Genomic DNA, 20,141 nt, shown 5'->3' on the forward strand with positions numbered 1-20,141 from the left:
TTGTAATTTTTTTTAATATATACAAATGTATTATAAAAAATATAAAGATACTCCAAGAAAAACGTAGTGTATTGGTCTACACTTAAAAGGTCTCAGTGTAGCAGTCTGAAAGTACAGTTTGCATCACGAGATGCTACAGATTTTCTGTCTGATAAACTATGTTCAATTCCAGTTAAGCATTCCTTTAAGTAAAGATGACAATACATTACATTTAGTCAAGTGTGTAGTAACCCATTGGGAGACTGCCTTCAACTGACTTCTTCCTACTTCAGTTAAAAGACATTATTAATTTAGAATGCTGAAAGTGTGGCAGGACGGCTGAGGGGAAACGTCTGGAAAAAAAGAAACAGTAGGAATCTCAGTGCAAAGATAAATTTTTTCTGTATTAAATGTTAAACAATTAATGATAGTGGACTTGTTTAAAAATTAACATGCCTATAGTTATTTCACATCGATGACATACAGTTGGTTTCAAATGAGCATCAAAAGGTGTTTGATGCCTAGAATAGTGACACACTGAAATGCTTCCCCCAGGAGTAAATACTTCTTGCTTGTGAAGAATCTGATAAGACAGTATTTTTTGTGAAAACTACTGTAGGTGCACTATGTTAAAATCTTGACTGACAGTGCTTAGGGTGTGCTATGATAAATAAAATGGTAAATAAAGTTATTAAATTGTTCAGAACCCATCTCTGAATATGTTATTTGTACTGTCTAGGAGGTGCAAAAAATACAAGTGGGCAATTTGGGGATAAACAGAAGACTTGGGGAATTTGATCTCAAGTTGCCAAGAGGCCTCTACTAATTTATGGCAGAGATAAGGCATTTTGGCTTTTGGCTATGATGGAAGTTGAGATGTTCCTGGAAGTACTGCTTCTGAGGCAAGAAATTATGGAAGTATCCATGCTTGCAAATTAAAGTAACAGCTGAGGTAAGAAACTTTGTATATACAGCTACTCTGTTACTGAAGCCGACTATAAAACTGTGGTCTATGTGGATTCTGCCAATTTATCTTCAAGCTACACACAGTTCCTGTGTTCAGTTCTCTGAATTGTCATTTGTGTTGCTTTGCAGCATGACACAGAGGTTCTACAAGGCATTCTTAAATGAAGCTCATTCCCTTGTTCAGATTGTCAGAGTTTCGCATTTGTGCAGCAGGTAAGTACAGTGCTGGCCATGAGTATGGGAATTCATCCCCACTCCAGAGAGGCAGCGTGTGAGGCTGATACCTCCTCAGGTGCAGAATGCTTTTAATGTCACCCTGCCAGTGTTGGGCATAGATCCCCAAGTGCAAGCAGCAAGTGTTAGGAGACTGTTGGCATAATTACCAAGTTTGGTACTGCAGAAGTACTGCCTAAATTGGCATCAGATACCAGAATGAGGCTATTGTCACTAGTTAAAGGGGTCTAATTTAGTCTTACTCATTAATTTTAAAAGAACAGAAGGGATTCAAAAGAGGAGATCAAGTTCTAAAGCCCTTCTATCACCCTTTTACTAATTTCTTTCCATTGCTGACTATTTAACAAGACTGCTACACAACTATGGATCTGAAGATCAAAAAAAAATTTCTTAAATTCCACACAAATGTTTTGGCAACCATGGGAGATCACAGCATTCCCACACAGATATGGGCCTGGTGCTTGGAGATAGCTTAGGACAGCATCTGATTTTATTTTACCCTTTCTTGTCTTGAAAAAAAATAAAATAGTAAAAAAAAAAATTTCTAAAGTTACAGATAAAAGATGGGTAAAGGAAGGCTGAATAATGCGTAAGTGCAACCATGACTCAGCAGCACTTCAAGTTATTTTGGTTATTTCAGGCTCAAAGTTCAGCACAACACAATATTCCAACTACTTGCTGGCTCTGCTGCCACTCATGCAGTGGAATGGGCTGAAAACATGATTCTATTGACACCTTGGATAAATCAGTGTAGTGTCTGCACAGCCCAGGGTGTTGCACAGGGCACTGCAAGGCAGGTTGACTGCTTGCCCCGAGTAATTCCATGAACTTCAGGCATGACCAAGGCTGTTAGCCAAGTATAAGGATGCTGGTACCTTAGGCAGTAGTCTGTGATGTGGCTGTTCTATTCAGTTTTAAAAGAAGTAGTCAGTACAAAAGACAATATTAGTGTTTTATCTCTTCATTATAATTCAAGCACTAAATGCATTGAACAACTACTGCATTTGGTTGCTCTGATCTGGTTTGTTTGTTTGTTTGTTTGTTTAATTAGCAACTACAGAACTAAAGCAACCCTTAGAGAAAATTATGTGGACAGACAAACATTAGGACTGTATTTCTCCATTCTTGATGTTGTCTCACATTGGTTTACAGTGTTACACCCTGCTTGAAGAGGACTAGGGAGCAAAAAAGTGTGCAGATGAACAAAATAAAAAGGCAAAATAATTGACAAAGTCAGTCAACTCTTCACGTGGTTTGACTGACTGATCCCTTTCCAAAACACCTCCTTACTGAATGACTGACAGTTGTCTTTGATTTTGAGAATTTTTATCAATATTTTTATACATTGTGGGCAATTTTATACATTGGGAAATTTGAAGAGTAGATGCAGTAAGAATGGAAGGCAGTGGTACCAAGCTAAGTCTTTTTCTTAAAACGTAACAGGGAATTAAAAACCAATGATATCTGGCAGCAACAGAAAAGGGTCATTGTCCCAAGAAGTCCGATGATACCATATGTACAACACATGGCAGCAGAGCAGTTTCTTCTTACTTAGCCAACCTCACAATCTATCACAGCCGAGTGTTGACACTGCAGCTTGTATGAAAGGGCACATGAACATCAAAGAAAGTGTTGCTGCCTTTGAAAAACTCTTAACTGGTCTGCATGAGGCAGCATTGACACAAAGCTGTCAGCAGAAAATCTTATTGCTCTGCAGCTTAGCTAATAGTTTAACTTCCTGAAAGAACAAAACCAGGGGGAATGATACAGATGCGTCTGATTAGGACTGGGTTTTTTAATTAAGTTGATCTGATTTATATCTTGATCTAATGAGTTTTTAGAATGTTGTTTTCCTTTTCTGGCACACAGTAACTGCCCTTCTGACCCTTGAACATGCTTGCAGAAGTATAAGATGCTGATTCTTTTAAAAAATTGATTATATAGCTCCAGTAGTTTAATAAGTTTGCTGTTTTCTGAATTTCAACTAATTTCTGAATGTAGTAAATAGGATTGAATTCTAAATATACAAAAGTTACCACAGCTAAGTAACTAAATTCCAGTCAAGAGAGAATTTAAAGATTTAAAATTGTTATTAAAAGGAGAGAATCTTACACCTGATTATACCTCTTCATGTTTTGAGTTACTAAAGATTAACAAATGTTATAGCTTAATATATTACATATTGTTCATTAACTATTCATGGTGAGTAATAAAGATACATAATTATTAATCTTTAAAGAATTTATAGGTGGAATGAGGTAATTATATACCTGACTTTTTTTCTCAGTGATACTACCTAGGTACAGCATTTCAGTCACTTTTGCTTATCTTCCTTACTCAGAGGTCTGAGTTTGTAGTTAGAAGCATTTTATCACACCAACTGATTAAATGGACAGATTTTGCAGTGTGAAAAAAGACTTGTGTGCATGCAAGTTTAGCTGTTTTTTGCTTCCCAGTAGCATGACAGAGCTTAACACAAGATACTAACTTTCTCTCTGACCTTACCTTAATTATATTTTTAGAGCACTGCAGATACATTCCCACTGATAAATTATTAATGTATTATTGGACAGCATTGAATGAAGAGAATCCTGGAAATTCCTATTTCGGTAATGACATGATTGATAATAACAATTAAAAAATTCTCCCTGTGTTGCCTCTCTTTAGCACTCCTTATTTCTTCTTTTCTCATCCAAGAGTATACTTTCTTCTTCTGAAGCATGAGAGCATTATTGCTACCCATTTGCCACGTTCATTCTTTGTGCCTTTATAAGACCTTTCAGACCTCAGTTTCCCTGGCTGGAACACTCTTCCATAAAAAAGGCAAGTGTAACACCTCAGTAGGGACTAACTGGTCTCTGCTTTTAAGCTTGCTGTCAGTAAACAGTGGGTTGTATCTCTCCACTTTGACTCTCTGTATAACTCATTCCCTGGCATATGGACTTGGTAGTGTATGTAAAGGACTGTGAAGTGGGACAGTGCACAAATTCAGCAGGTAGATATGCAATGAGAACAATGAGCCAGATTTTGAGTGCAAACACAAAATCAGGGAAGCTGAATGGCAAGTTGTGGTAGAAAGCCATGAGGAACACAGAGCAGAGGGGCAGAAAGCCCAGCTAAGACTTTGAGTGGGACTTTCGGAGCTGGTTCTTTCTCTAGTGGAAGCCAGCACATGGATCTCACTGATATAAATTTCCCTTATTTCATTAAACAAACTCTAGAAAGAGTTCTTTTCGTGAATACTTCCCCATTTCATCTCTGACTCCCATCTCTACCTCGCCATCTTTGGTGCTGAATTCTCATCATCCCCGTGCCCCCTAGTTCCTTACTTCTCTTGAATTCTACTTCTTTTCTCAGTCCCAACTTCCCTGGTTGTATCTATTAGTAATCATCCTGGTATCTGCACTGCAAACAGAGTTGAGTATCCAGTATTTTCTGAGGGCTACCTTTTGTCCTCATTTCTTCTTTTATTTTGAGAAAGAGGTAATGAATAATTTTGGCAGAACAATTTTGGTGTTGCTTCTCTTCCAACTACCAGAGTTGCCAGCTGGCATTCTTTTTTCTCCCTTCTTTTAAGCACAGCCAAGAGCAGCAGTAAGCTATGGCTGAGGTTTTATGGGCATTCACGTATGACATTCACCCTTAGGCCACACAATCTATAACAGAACTATTTTTTTATGCTTTATTGTAAATCATGTTGGCATTTTTCTTAAAATTCAGGGTCCTGAATTCATGCAGTTAAATGGGGATATCATCACTTATTTTAAAAAAAGGCTGTTTTCAGTCCATAGAGAAAATGTGAGCCAAATGCACTGTGAGGACAAAGAAGGAAGCAGAATTATTCCAAACTTGTATTCTTTTTAAACCTGAAAGCTGAGGGAGCAGCACTGAGTGATGACTCTAAAATACTTACCTTGGCAATAGTATAGGTTAGTTAGGCTGTAAGGTCTTTGCTCAGTGGTCTGAGCCTGTGAGGGGAGATGCACTACTGTACTGGATTCAGCTGAAACCCAACCAATATTCCCCCTGTCTAGCAGGATGTATAGTTATTATTTCTTCTGCCACTTCCCAGACCTATATCTTGTTGTCCACAAGCATGACTTGGTGAGCCAAAATAACTTTCTGTTTGCTAGTGACCACAAACAAATCCTGCAGGCTCAGTTCACCAACCTTCTCCAGCCCAGCATCCTCCTGGCCCAGCAGCACCCACGTGCTCCCCGGGCCAGAGTACTGTACCAAGGCCAGAGGAGGGAAGGACACTGAAGTCCAAAGTGATTTGCATGCTCTTATTGTTTCTGTACAAGGAGAAAGGACACTTGTGTAACTACGGCTGCCTAGAGCACATGGCACACGATTTCGTCCAGATGGTTCTTGAGTATCTCCAATGAGGGAGACTCCACAACCTCTCTGGGCAACCTGTTCCACTGTGCGGTCACCTGCATGGTAAATAAGTTCTTCCTGATGTTCAGATGGAACTTCCTGTGCATCAGTTTCTGCCTGTAGTCTTTTGTCCTATTGCTTGGCACCATCAAGAAGAGGCTGGCTCCATCCTTTTGGCACCCTCCCTTTAGCTGTTTGTACTTATAGAATATCCTTGTGGAGAGACATCTGTGAAGCTTTTATACAGGAAAATCGAAGTTATCGCAACAGAAACACTGAGCATAGGGGAAAAGAGTGTCATTTTGAGGGGACTTTAGCCCCACTTTCGCCCTTCACGAAGACACGGCGAGACAGGAGCCTGTGCGCTGTCCCTGCGGGCTTCTGGTACGTCAGCGCTGCCGCTGTCTCTGCCTGGGACGTTTCTTCTCTCGACTCCCGCCCAGGGACGTGTTCCGGAGACCTGAACGGGGGCGAGCCCAGGCTGAGCGCGGGGCCGCGGTGGCAGGGGAAGAAGAGGAAGAGGCTTTTTTTACTTTCGGGACAATCGAACTGCGGCCGCCACGACGGCCCCGCCCCGCGGACCGACCGGCTCCGGCCCCGCCCCCGCCGGTCCCGCCCCGCCCCCCGCGCGCCGCCGCCGCGCCCGTCGCGCTCGCGCTGCCGGAGGAGCCGCGGCCCGCGCGGCGCTGCCGGGGCCGGGCGGGCGGAGGATGCGGCGGCTCGCGCGGGTGGCGCTGCTGTGTCTGGGCTGCGGCGTCTGCTCGCTGCTCTACGGCCTCAGCCAGCTCGCCCTCTCGCTGGAGCAGGAGCCCGGCGGCGGCGGCCGGGAGCGGCAGGCCCGAGACCCCGCCGCGCCCGGCGTCCGGCGGCAGGCGGGGAGCGCGGGCCGGGGCGAAGCGGGGGCCCGAAGGTACCGGGCGCGGGGGCCGGGGCCGGGCGGGGGAGGCACGGGCGGTGGTTCCCCCCGGATTCCTGCGGGGCGGGCCGGGAGGCGGTAGCGCCGGGCGCCGTCCCTGCCGCGGGCGGAGCGGGGCCGCGGCGCCCCGGGCTGTCCGGGGCCGGGGCCTGGGAGGCGCTCTGGCGGGGCGGGCGGCGGTGTCTCCGTGCGCTCCCTCTCGGCGCCCCGCGGGCCGGACACCGGAGAACAGCGGCTGGAGAAGCCTGGAACAGACCAGGCGAACTTTCCGAAGTGGCGTTGCCGTCGGCCAATGCCGCCCCCGTGCGCGTCCCCGCGGCTCAGAGCGCGTCCCTGGCCGCTCCTGGTAGGACAGGGCGGGAGGGTGCATTTCTTTTTTCCAAGCGAAGAAAATTTCAGGGTGCTCGTTCAACTCTGAAATTTGGTAACTGTAGAGTTATCAAATATAACTTCATTGAAGCAAAACTTTTTATGGGATACCTTAATACAGCCAGTCTTCTCACAGAGACTGGCGAGTTCAGTTCTGCAGATAAAGGGATGTGTGAGCATCTCGCACTCTGCAGAGTCACATTGTTCTGTTGCCTGCCTCCTATCACCAGAAATTTTTATGTGGTCAAGCAGTGAGTGAGATTATGGAATGAAAATTAGTAGTTTTCCTTTAGGTTTTATTTTCCTAATACTGTTCCCTAGTGGCAATGGGAATCCTAATGCCAGGAAAAGAGAAGTGACAAGGAATCTGTTACTGAAACTGGAGGAGAAGTTCAGGCCAGACCTTTCTGGGCCAGCCTACCTCTAGCTCTGCTAAGATTCTAAAGCAATTTAAAAGAATGTGAGTTTAATGGTTTGGAGATGGTCACTTCTTCCTAATGCTGCACAAGCTCTGGCGTCCCCCACTACTTACACTGCTTTTGCTTGTCTGAGCACACAAATGAGTTGATCTGGCATGTTGACCGGCCTGAAAACCATCTAGTTTTTTGCCAGCTCAGCGCTTTGAATTGCTTCATCATGTAATTATGAAAGTGTCAGCGCGGGTGCAAAGGAACTATGGAGGATGGTAGGATGACAAGCTGTGACTTAATAATCTTAAAATACTATGAAACAGCATTCTTAGTTACTAGGGGTGGAGTCAGCTGAAACGTGAAACCCAGCTTTTGACTGGTGTAACTACTTCAGAGAACTTTTTTCCCTGTGCTTTTGCTTTAGTTCAAATTAATACAGATTATGACTTGAAAAAAAGTGAGGATGATTGTTTCTCATTTCTAGTTCATGATTAAAAACTCATGAACAGTTGAAATCTACTGGTTCTGAGGAACACTAACTGAAATAAAAGAGTTACCTTTAACAGTTTTATATAAGATTTTATTGGTTTAATAAATCATTTTTTAATAGAAATGTAAGGAAAAACGTATGTATGATATTTGTTTTACTAAGGAAAACATGCAGTTTACACGAAGAAAAATTGTATTAAGTCAATAAAAGATGATAATCTAAATAATTTTACTGAACATTGAAATGACTTTCAAGTGCATCATGCTCCTGGTTAGCAAAAGAAGAACCAAGTTCATTTTAAAAGCTGTACTCTTTCAGTATTTATACCGAAGTGTAGTTTTTAAATCAAAGATATGAGTAGGGAAGAACCCCAGCAATGTGCAAGAAGCTTTTTTCTGGAGTGATGTCAGATGAGATATAAATCTGCCCTGTGTTGCAAAGTAGAAAAGTTTTACAAACTCAGAAAGTTCTTTTCTAAAGGTCTCAAGTGCCACAAATAATTCCTGTGTGTAGTGTCATGGAGGCATATCTCCTTGCAAAATCAGTGTCTGTTGTCACCTCTGTGGGATTTCTTTGCCTGTAGACTGCTGTCAAACTGAAGGCTCAGGAAGAACATCCCCTGTTGTAAGTTATTGAAACATGCAGTTTGTGCAAACAGTGTGTGCAAAATCTAGTGGCGAGTCAGTCCCTTAGAACAGTCCCTTAAAGGCTTTTGTTTAAGGAAAAATTCTGTCCTGTGACAGTTAAGAAATAGCCCACTGAATATTCCCTTAGATGCATGTTTCAGTTATTCTAAAGTATTAAAACTGCATTACGTTCACTTGTGTAAGTGATACATGCACATCTTAGTGAATATATTGGTGTCTTTCAGTTTTTATGCTTCAGCTGTTCCTTCAGTGGAGACTGAGCACAACGGCCACATGGCTGTTATATGCCCACTTCTAACTATCTTGTGATTGTGTAATATCCTGAAGGGTCCATAACCTTATAGAAAAAATGTGTTCAGATAACCTTCTAATCCTTCTTAAAGTTTAATGTTTTATATACATTAATAGTAACTTTCATAAATGGATTTCTTCAGCTGTTTTCTCTGACAGCTTTAAAATACACTTCAGCAAAGCAAGTCTGTCATCTGAAGGCATTTATGCACTCAGCAGTGTTTTTCTCTTCTCTTTAGCCAAGAAGGGTTTTCTTTTTCTGAATAATCTGGTTTAGTATGTCCCATAAGGGCAGAAAGAACTCGATCATGCTCTGGGATGGGGAAGTTGAATTTTCTGTCAGTTTTCAGAACATGCAAACATGAAAACTGCAAGCTTTGAATAAGGCTTTGGAATACTATACCTGGAAGAATTTAGCAATAGTGATGACACATTTAAGTAGAAGATAATTGAAAAGGAAATACCATATTGAAACTAGAATTACAGCTTGAGGCACGATCCTCCAATAAGTATAATAATTCAGGGGAACTTTTTGGGTAATCAGTTTGTTAAGGAGTTGTTTGTTTCAAATGCTAATCTAGCCTGAGGAACAAGAGAACTGAAAACTAAAGGCTTATATCTTGAAACTTGGTCTAAACAGCTGAAAAACCTTTTAAGAATTTAATAACTAAATTAAGGTTGGGTTTTAGCTGTGCAGTGAAGGTAAATTGTCCTATTGATTATTCATTTTAGTGAGAAAAGGAGTAATGAATAGTCAGTACTCTCATAAATAATAGCTAAGTGAGCAGTGGATCTGAACTTGAAAAAAATGAAAGCATATTGATGTTTCTACTTTCAGAAAATACAAAATCAATCAAAAGGCAGTATATGTAGTCAGCCTTTTTTTCTTTGCTAGTATGATTTATGGATGAAGAAGGTGGCTAAGAAAAAAAATGAAATGAAATTAAAAAAAAATCAAAACCAGAGTACATAAGCATATACTTGCTACAGTATGTTATTAAATAGTGCTGTAATCCGCTGTCTGTGGAGTATCCATTCAAGTCAGTCTTTTTCCACATGCTTTCAGATGAGTTAATTAGCAGACTGAGAAGTGAACCTTCAGTTAATTTTATCAATATTGCCACTTCAGTTAGGCAGATAATATTCATCTATTCAGGGCCAAAAAAGTGCTATTCTATTGGCAAGTCTGAGAAATAGAGAAAGAATCAATCTGTTGTCAGTTCTGTGATGTTAGTGAGGTCAATGAATTTGACTCTATTCAAATGAAACATTTTTCCATTGTGCTGTAATTTAGCATTTTTGCAGCTGGCCACACTGTTTTGCTGTGTGTGACACAGATATCTGACTGTATCAGTCTCTTGCTCTCTTAACTATCCTGGCAAGGGGAGAGTTAAGTGGATTATAGTGCATGAAAAAGTGTAGGAAGTATATCCGTGAGCTTAGCAGAGGAGAGTGGCTGTGACAGGTAGTTGGTTCTTTCCTTGGCCTGTACAGAGCTGGTTTTGTCTCTATCAGAGCTTAACCAGCAGTTTCACCAGTCTGCTTCTCAGCTATTCTTGAGAAATTGATCCAGAAGCTGTATAAGAATTGCAAAATATGAGTTAAACTTCAAATCATTGAGTGTTTCATCCTTTTAAATTGAAAATTCATTTTAAAAATCTGCTGAATTTGTCAAGCAGTTGACTAGCAAATGTTATTTTACATAGAAATATTTTAAATTAATGAAACATTATTGAGATTTTTCCAGTAAAAAAGTTTGGCATCTGTCAGACATCTAACATTGCTTTTACTGTCTCCTGTGTAAGTATGACAAAGTATGTCATGACAAATTTGTGATATTGCTGCAAATGTTCAGGAAAAGCTATTGAGAAGAATCAGAAATTCTCAGTGTATTTGGGAGTTGCATTGATCATTTCATCATCTCAAATTTTTATTCCTGAGTGATTATGAACAGGAAGGAACTAAAAAATGCTGCTTACCTGTTTTGCTGCATGTTGTGGCTTATGCCATAGGAAAGACACTAGGCTGTCTCTCTTGATTGATTCATGCAGTTGATCAGACCTGGGTTGTTAATGCAGTACTGACAAGAACACAGTATTCATGGCTGCAACCCTCACCATTTGGACATTCTGCTAAATTTGCTGTGAAGTTACAGTGGTATAAAAGATGCCACATGGATTAAAAAGTATTCTTTAAACTGTGATCTTCATTAAGAGATTACTGCTGATTGTTGTGGAATTCCTTATGGTTAAAACTTGACTCACCTGAGCACAGGGCCTCAGTCTTCATGACTGCAACTTGTGCATTGCTATGTATTTTGCACAATAATTTAAAATTTTCCTTTAATTCTGAAAAGTTTTCAAATCACAATACAGACACCTTTTCTATGTCTGCAGTGGTAAAATTTTTACTATCCAGTGATGTTGAAGCTAAATTACCTGATAAAGGCAGTTATGAAATGCCTCGTTTCTTAAAGGAGAGGTACCTTGAATTGACAAACAGATCAATGTCTGTGACACCAGTGATTTTTGAAACTTCATATTTCTTCATTTTTATATTTTTGACAATGGTAGATGTTAGGAGTTGTCCACTTCAGTAGTGTGATGGAGGCAAGGCTGCTGCATTTCTATATTCCTGGGTCCAGCCAGCCGAGCATTTATTCTTAATAGGAACATATGCTCTTAGTGCATACACACATGGTTGGCCACAGAGATCAGTGCAGAGAAAACAGCACTTACACAAGACAAGTCCTGATCCTGTTCCCTTCTCTGGCTGATGAGGGTGAAAGGCTTTGGTGAAAAATATATTAAGGTTTATAATGTGAATCCCTCCAGTAACTGATCTTAGACACTCATTCTATTCAGGAACTGCCTCCTGGTCCTCTCTTTTCCACTGTTGCTAACCTGGGTGTGCAAACCTGTGAGCCTTGCAGACCCAATTCAGTTGCTGGTACTCACATCCTTTTGGATGTGCACACACATGTAAAGATGAATCCACTATGGATCTTTCCAGTTACTGTCTTTAGCCTTGTGGCAGCTGGCCACAGGATTGCCTCATGCAAAGGGGTCTTTCAGATAGCTGGCCCTGACCTATAGCCTTAAACTTAGCCAATCCTCAAACCCCAGGTGGCTGGCTTAGACCTTCTGGTACTTCCAGTAGCCATCCCTCAGACCCTAATCTCTTGTGGCTGTGTAAGAGAGAGGTTCTTTCAGTAGCTCAGACCCTCTGTTCTCTGCAGAGCCTGGCCCCAGTCTTATGGCCCATCTGATAGCTGTCTCCCAAGCCTCTTGCTCTACTGGTAGGCTTCTCTGGTTGCTAGTGGTTACATGCACCAGCGAGCACAAACCTACATGCTACTTGCACACATGTCTCTCCAGTTCCTGGCACTGCAGGCTTGTTGGCCCCTATGATCTCTGGCCATCTTTTCATTTGTGGACACTTTGACCTGTGTACATGCACATGGAACAGAGCCACTCCTGTCACCCAGGAAAACAGAAACTGAGTTTAATAAGAAGGCTGGTGATCAGGCACACAACATGGCCAATCATATTGACTGGCAACCTGTTCACATGTGACTGGACCCTCTTATTTTCTCACTGTTTTTTGTGTTCTCATTCCTCCCTAGTTCACCTTGAACCCACAGTGAGCCCCACACCCCTGCAGGCTGTACTCCCATTAGGCAGTTGGTGAGGTGCTCTGGAGAGTCTTTCCTGTTGTCTCATCTGGTGGAACTTCTGCCTGGTTCATGGGCTCACTGGGCATGGGTTCATGCTCCCCTGAACTGGGGCTGGGTCAGGGTGCTCCATGTACCTGGGTTAGATTGCTGTGTTTCATTCACCTGACATTATTTTCTGCTTTCTCTTTGTGGAGACTGTCCTTTAATGACATAACTATAATAGATGAGAACAAAATATCCCTCCCTAGTGGTGAAAGTGACCATTCCTGTGTGACTAGTTAGTAACCTTGCTGAAGTGACAATGACTGTGCCTGTTTGATGAACAGATATAATGCATCTCCCTAGCTTTGTAAAGTAATTGTTTGTAGTCTAAGCTTTCCTCAGATTTTATTAAAAATAAGAAAATATCTTCATGAATTGCATTTGAAATGATCTTATTGTGAATAACAAGAAGAAAATGCTGTCCAGTGATTCCAGTCTCTTAATCCTTTGTATGCAAAAACCTATGGTCAACTGAGAGAGACTTCTGTTGAAAGGAAAATAATCTTAGTCTAACATGAAGTAAGTTACAAACATACATATCTTAGTAATGTTTTGGTTTTAAATGTGAAATTTATGACTCGAATCCCATGCTGATAATGTTGTTGTGCTGAACAGAATATTGGAGAGGCCTGATGTGTCAGAAAAATGACTTAGGCATTACTTCAACCCTGTCTCTTGCCTTGGTAGTTTGGATAGGATAATAGCTCAAGACAGCTAAGAAAACTGTTGTTGACAACTGGAAGAGGAATACCCTGTAATAATAAGACAGGGGATCAGACCCAGCCAGCACGGGTTTAGGAAGGGCAGGTCCTGTCTGACCAACCTGATCTCCTTTTATGATCAGGTGACCCGCCTGGTGGATGAGGGGAAAGCTGTGGATGTGTCTACCTGGACTTCAGCAAGGCCTTTGTCACCATCTCCCACAGCACACTCCTGGAAAAGCTGGCAGCCCACGACTTGGACAGGGGCACTCTGCTGGGTTAGGAACTGGCCGGAGGGCTGGGCCCAGAGAGTGGTGGTGAACGGTGCTGCATCCAGTTGGCGGCCGGTTACTGGTGGTGTCCCCCAGGGATCAGTGTTGGGCCCAGTTCTATTTAATATCTTCATTGATGATTTAGATGAGGGGATTGAGTCCATCATCAGCAAATTTGCAGATGACACTAAGCTAGGGGGGAAGTGTCGATCAGCTGGAAGACAGGAGGGCTCTGCAGAGGGACCTGGACAGGCTGGAGAGTTGGGCTGATTCCAACAGAGTGAGGTTCAACAAGGCCAAGTGCCAGGTCCTGCACTTTGGCCACAACAACCCCATGCAGCACTACAGGCTGGGGACAGAGTGGCTGGAGAGCAGCCAGACAGAAAGGGACCTGGGAGTTTGGATTGACAGGAAGTTGAACATGAGCCAGCAGTGTGCCCAGGTGGCCAAGAAGGCCAATGGCATCCTGGCCTGGATCAGGAAGAGTGTGGCCAGCAGGACCAGGGAAGTGATTCTTCCCCTGTACTCAGCGCTGGTGAGGCCACCCCTGGAGTACTGTGTCCAGTTCTGGGCCCCTCAGTTCAGGAAGGATGTTGAGGTGCTGGAGCAGGTCCAGAGAAGAGCAACAAGGCTGGTGAAGGGACTCAAACACAAGTCCTATGAGGAGAGGCTGAAGGAGCTGAGGCTGTTCAGCCTGGAGAAGAGGAGGCTCAGGGGAGACCTCATCACTCTCTACAACTCCCTGAAAGGAGGTTGTAGCCAGGTGGGGGTTGGTCTCTTCTCCCAGGCAGCTATCAGCAAGACAAGAGGGCATGGTCTCAAACTCTACCAGGGGAGGTTTAGGTTAGATATTAGGAAGAAATTCTTTACAGAGAGGGTGGTCAGACACTGGAATGGGCTGCCCAGGGAACTAGTGGATTCTCTGTCCCTGGAGGTTTTTAAGATGAGACTGGATGTGGCACTTAGTGCCATGGTCTAGTAACCACAGCGGTAGTGGATCAAGAGTTGGACTTGATGATCTCGAAGGTCCCTTCCAACCCAGCTGATTCTATGATTCTAAGAAGACAATAATCTTCCAAACCAGAAAACTGTTTTTGAGAGATTGTCTATTAATGTATCCTAAAAGTATTGAGAACAGTTACTTTAAAAAGCTACACAGTAGTGATTGTAAAGATTGCTCTTCAGATAAGTACAAGGTCCTAATGTGCCTTGAAGTTTTTAAAAAACTTCAAAAGCCATAAAGATTGATACAAGAAAGAATATAGCAGAGTGGTTGTATGCCATTGTGGTTTTATACCATTTACTTTAGTAAAGATGAATGCAGATATCTTAGTCACATTCTATTTTAATTTTTTGTACCTCACTATTTATTTGTGGTGAGCGTTCTTAAGTCATGACATAAAATTACTTGAAAACATGTATCTACAGAATACAAGAATTTCCTGTGATCTCTACCAAAGAACTGCATCGCACCTCCCCCCGAACACATAATGAGGCTTTGTGAAACTCTGTGTTTATCAAGTCGTTTTTCTCATGTGTTATAAAAAGAAGAAATTACACAGCTTGCCATTTTCTGGTGCCATTATTTGCAAAATATTGGCCTTTAAAGATTCCAGATGATGCTACCAAGATGATGCTGATTCATTTCAAACTTGCAAAACCAACTTCCAGAAGAGGTCTGAGCTATAGTCCTTAAATACCTTTTCATTGGCAGCTTTTGTGTTGGTTTTCTTCTTGCACATGTCTTTCATTCACAGATATTAACTTTCAAGGGAGAATAAGCACTACTGGCTTTGTGTCACCAGAGCAGGGAGAAGAGAAGGGCACACAAGAGTATATCCCTTGCTTTACAATATTCTGCTTGCTCATTGCAGATCTGCAATCTTGATGTTGATTTTCTCACCAGAACCTTTGTCAATATGCTGCTGTTTCTATTTTTAAATATTTCCTATATTGCTGTTGCATAAATGTAATGGTGAACTAGTAAAACATGTTTTTTTAGTTGTTAGTGTAGCACAAGTCAATAAATTATTAGTCTTGCTATTAGTATGGAGGAAAAAACTTGCCAAATGTGGTGATCATTTCTGTAATGCATTAACCTTTTGTTCTGAAACAGTGGAATTCCTTGGTGCTGCAAAGCCCTATTTTTTATTAAAAATCAAACTTGCAGGTTTGCACTGAATAGAGTCATGGATGAATAGGAATTGTGTTAAATGGATATGTAACTTTGAAAATGAAAAGATATAGTTGCTCCTCTGCTTTGAGTAGACAAAGATATTGAAGAGGTGAAGGAGTTCTTTCTAGCAGTAAGTGTTGCAATTTGCTTTGTTACCTATGGGACTTAATTTAAGCCAAGAACAGAGAAGGACCCTCAAAAATCACAGCCCCTCTCTTTTTTTCTCTGTGAAAATATGTGAAGAGGAAAGGCTAAAGGATGGGACCATTCTTCCTTAAAAAATCCTCCTGGTTGGCACCTAATACCTCCTCCATTGTATTCAAGTTGCATTGCACAGCCAGTTTTCTGTCAAGTAATTAGCTGTTCAAGTTGTATTTGAACTAGAAGATAATACATTTAACTTTGCCATAAAATCAGTAACATTTATATAGGTTATTTTTGTCTTATTCTGTTAGGTGTAAGAATTTGTCTGTATCTTTCTGGAATTCCTATTGGATGCTGCCCTCTGATGTTTGTGGAATGAACTGCTTTTGGGAAGCTGCTTTTAGGTAGGATCTGTTATTAAATAGTACTTTATTATTTGATTGCAGACAGGTGTAGCTGCTTTTTAGCAAGATGACAAAGCAAAATATTTTGATTGCTTCACATTCATTTCACCTGCTGATGTTGTGGTTTCCTTTAGCTTGGTTTTTCCTGGTACATTATGTTTTAAAATTGTAGACCCAAGTGTTACTACAGAGTAGTTTTTTTTCAATTGTGTTGCTTCATTAAACAGAAACTTGCTAACATCTATTAAAAACCTGCCTGAATATAGTCTGAAAAGTTAATGATAAATTATTTTCCTAAAATAAAACTTGCACAGTAATACCCATGATGTAACTTGCAATAAAAACTGGCAGATACACTTAGTAGTTAAATTCGGATTTTTTTTTTTTAAGTTACATGTTTTATAGAATTTGAGGAGGGTACTTCATCCAAAAGCACTGAAACAACATTTTAGAATGTTCTTTAAGATACATTATGTTAAAGCATAGACTGTGTCCTTAAAGTTGCATCTTTGAAAATAAGTTTAAATGTCTTGATGTGATTGATGGTTCATATGCTTTAGGCTGCCAGATTACAGAAGTAACTTGAAAAGAAACAAGCTCCCTGACATTCTCTAACCTGCATAGCTCTCTTCAGTGTATAACTAAAATTTAAGTCAATTTTTCTTATATTTAAAATTTTGCTGATAATCCTTTAAGATTAGCAGATCTGCCTTTTCTTCTTAGTATGAAGCTTGAATATTTCTGGGGAAGCAAAGGGGAAAAAAGTTTAGCTTCACAAGACTTAATGTGTTTTTGAAAATTTTGATTGTGGGAAAGACTTTAGATCACCTATTCCCATATTCTTCTCTGCTTGTGTGTTGTCAGTGCTTTTTAAGATCATCAGTTGCCAAGTTCCTTAAAGAGATTTCTTAGATTGACTTTTAGTCTGTTAGTGAACTGTACCTGTAATTTGGGACTGCTGAGTTTTTCTCGCTGCCCTTGGTAGCCAGTGTGTCAATCCATAGTGATTCACCTGACTTCGTTAGGCAGATTTAACTGTCTGAATGGACTTAATTAACTTCTTTTTTCCTCAAAGGTTAGCTTTTAGGAGTCTGGCTTTATGAAGTTTAGCATAGTGGGGTAAAACAAATATCAGTGCTGTTGTGGTTGAGGATGTTGGGGCTTATTTTATGTTTAATGGAGGGACAGGATGTGATTGTAAGCTTCATTTAATCCTTGGACATCTGAGCCAGTCTAACTCTTGTCTGTTGCTGAAAGAGGACAGGGCCTTGCTGTCTTCTGACCTATTGACCATGATGATGTCCATGAACTCTCCACAATACATTCAATGTAATGCACTAAAATAGTGGAAAACTTCCTTTCTGGATTTTCTGTCAGGCTTGAGGCAAGTGGGACCTTGGAACCAGAAGTGGAAAACCCCATGCAGTTTATTTACACATACCTTAAGTTGTAACTTGTATTCTCCTATTAAGAATGCCACGTGTGGCTGGGAAGACAAGTCAAAGTATGCGTTGACATGACATTACTGGATGAGTCCACTTCCATGATGAAACAATTGCTATGGCGAACCCCTGATATTTGCAGAATTTTGTGTTCAACATTTCATTTTGAAATTGAAAGAAAAAAAGCTACTTAAATGAGTAAAGGGGATGTGGTGTTCAGATTAATAATTTCAGATTGAATTGGATTATTTTATCAATATATTACTATTAAATTAATCCCCATATATTGTGCTGACTCTGGTGCTTGTTGAATTCCTCAGTGAGACGCTCTAACTTCAGAGTGGGCCAGCATGCTTACCCCAAACTTATTCTTACTCTGTTTAATGAGTTCAGTTGATGTTGGAGAGATGCAGTGAGTTTGTGTAAGAGAAGTAGTAGGAAAGATGGCAGAGAGAAGGAGAAAGAGTTTTGTTTGACTCTCAGAGGAAGAATGTGTATTGTACTAGGTGCACTGAGAAGTTGAGAGGTATTTCAAATGTGATACTTAGTAGTTGTTCTCAGGTTTGCTGTAGGATTTTTGGAGGAAGAGGAATGAACGTACTTGCATGCAAATTTATTAACCACAGCAAGTGAAGTCTAGCATTCTTTTTTCTGAGATTGTATGTGTAGGGCCACTAGAAGATTCTTCATGAAGAATCTTTGAAAGCTTTGTCTGTAAAGAGTCAACATTCTGGTTCTAGATTGGGTATCTTTTGAAATGAAATGATTGTCCTACCATAATAATGTCTTTATTCCAAATAATTTCATCCTGGGTTGACTAAACCTTTGTGTTCATCATAGGTGTGATTGTTGTAGTGAGGTACAGAATAAAGCTGGACTATGAAGAGACTACGATAGGGAGAGGGATATGAGAAAAACCTGAGAGTTACATATCTGATCAAAATCTAGGATAGCTAACTCCACTGCTTATAAACATGCTAACAAGATAATGGGAATCCCAATGAATTTCCTTGTAATAGAAATGTCAGAGCCTGGTCACTGAAATGCACTAGCACATATCTTTAATCTATTTGGCCTGATTTAATCCACGAGAAGAGAACAGCACTGTTTAACCAGATCATAAATCAGTTTGTGAATGGAGTTTCTAATGTTCTATTCTTGCTGTTTCAATAAATTAACCAAATGAGAAAAGCAGATCATACAGCTAGAATATATTTGCCAATAGTACAGTCATAAAATCTATCTCAGTGTTAGAATGTCTCCTTTCCATTTTCCAATGAAGTTCTTAATATGTTGAGAGGTAGTCCTTCAGCTTTTTCATTTTTAAGCATTTTTGTCAAAAAGAACTTAGCTTGTTACCTCTCTGTTTCTAATTTGAAATTCCAGTGAGCTTTTTTTTTCCTGGATATCAGAACCACGGGGATTTGTTAGTCCATGAGAGAAAGAACTTGGCACAGACATTTTTGAAATGCAGCTTGCTGCATTATTTGCTCTGAGTAGCTCCAAGTGTATAAAGTGAAAACTAGTGTTTTTTGGATTTGTAAGATTCAAGTACATATGCTAGAAGTGTTGGAGACATATAGAGGAATCTGGACAATTTTTAGGAGAGAGGTGTGTTTATAGACTTCAGTATAACTCATGTGATAGTTCATTTAAAATCAATGAGCTCTGCGCAGGTGCTGATTGTAATAATGGATAATAAGGATCTTGTCTCTGAGTTAATCAGTATAAGATCAATTGCTTATTCTGTATGTGGGAAGAATTTTGTAGCTATTCTTCCCCCACATTTTTTACCACCATTCTGATTATCAGCTTTATTGAGAGAGAATGTCTTGTGTTGTGCTTCTGACACACAGAGTATTTGTTAGCTCTCACATTGGCGCAGGAAGTATGAGATCGCTTTTACGTACAGTGGTATGGATTTTATCAAAATTTTAAAAATGCTGATAAAGGTAACAGGCTCAAGTTTTGCATGGTCTAGATGATGCATATCTCACTTTTCAAGGTGTTCAGTGTCATCTAGCTGGAATGGCTGCTTATTTCCTACTGGGGCTGATTAAGAAGAAATTCTTAGGGTTATTACTATGGCTATCTGACCAGCCTGATTTCAGTTGTTGCATGTTGACTCTAAGTGGATTTTAACTTGTGTTGCTTACTAAAAAAGAAAGTTTTACTAATTTTTGAGTATATTGAGGTTCTTGTGGTGTGGATATAGTGAGATGAATTGTGATAGTTCTGAAAAAAGGGACTTCTCTAAACTAGCTAGCTCATTAGAGGAAAAGATTTCAGACTTTTAGTCAATTTAAAATTATTAATATATTGTAGCTTCAAACCTAATCTACTGAGTTGGCAATTGAATAGATTACATTTGGATGTCATATGCAGTGGTATCATTAGCATACTTTTACAAAATAAGCTCTGATTATGACGTTTTTAATTCAGCGCAGTAGTAGAAAGTTAAGCTGAGTAAAAACTAGAATTTTCATCACTTTAAACTCCAGATAATGTCGGTAGTTATCTTCATCCTACTTCTAATAAGTGTGGGAATGGTTTAACAGCTGCATTTTAATCACTGTAGGCTTTGCTACCTTCTTACTTCCAT

The 20,141-nt window shown here is 40.5% G+C and overlaps 1 protein-coding gene across 2 annotated transcripts in view; it reads left to right on the forward strand.

Moving 5' to 3' along the window:
- The first annotated feature begins 123 nt into the window (after window positions 1–123).
- The window catches only part of GXYLT1 (glucoside xylosyltransferase 1), a 36,420-nt gene continuing 16,402 nt past the window's right edge, over window positions 124–20,141 (forward strand). The window contains exons 1-2 of one of the 2 annotated variants that reach the window (XM_017838138.1): window positions 124–931; window positions 1,075–1,158. In XM_017838138.1, coding sequence (XP_017693627.1) covers window positions 1,076–1,158 — 83 coding nt within the window. In that variant the 5' untranslated portion in view covers window positions 124–931; window position 1,075. Of the gene's footprint in view, window positions 932–1,074; window positions 1,159–6,269; window positions 6,470–16,004; window positions 16,098–20,141 lie in introns of those variants that run through there. The other variant, XM_017838137.1, reaches the window with a different exon arrangement.

Source organism: Lepidothrix coronata, unplaced genomic scaffold (genome assembly GCF_001604755.1).
Source record: "Lepidothrix coronata isolate B3197 unplaced genomic scaffold, Lepidothrix_coronata-1.0 Scaffold325, whole genome shotgun sequence".
Taxonomy (NCBI): domain Eukaryota; kingdom Metazoa; phylum Chordata; class Aves; order Passeriformes; family Pipridae; genus Lepidothrix; species Lepidothrix coronata.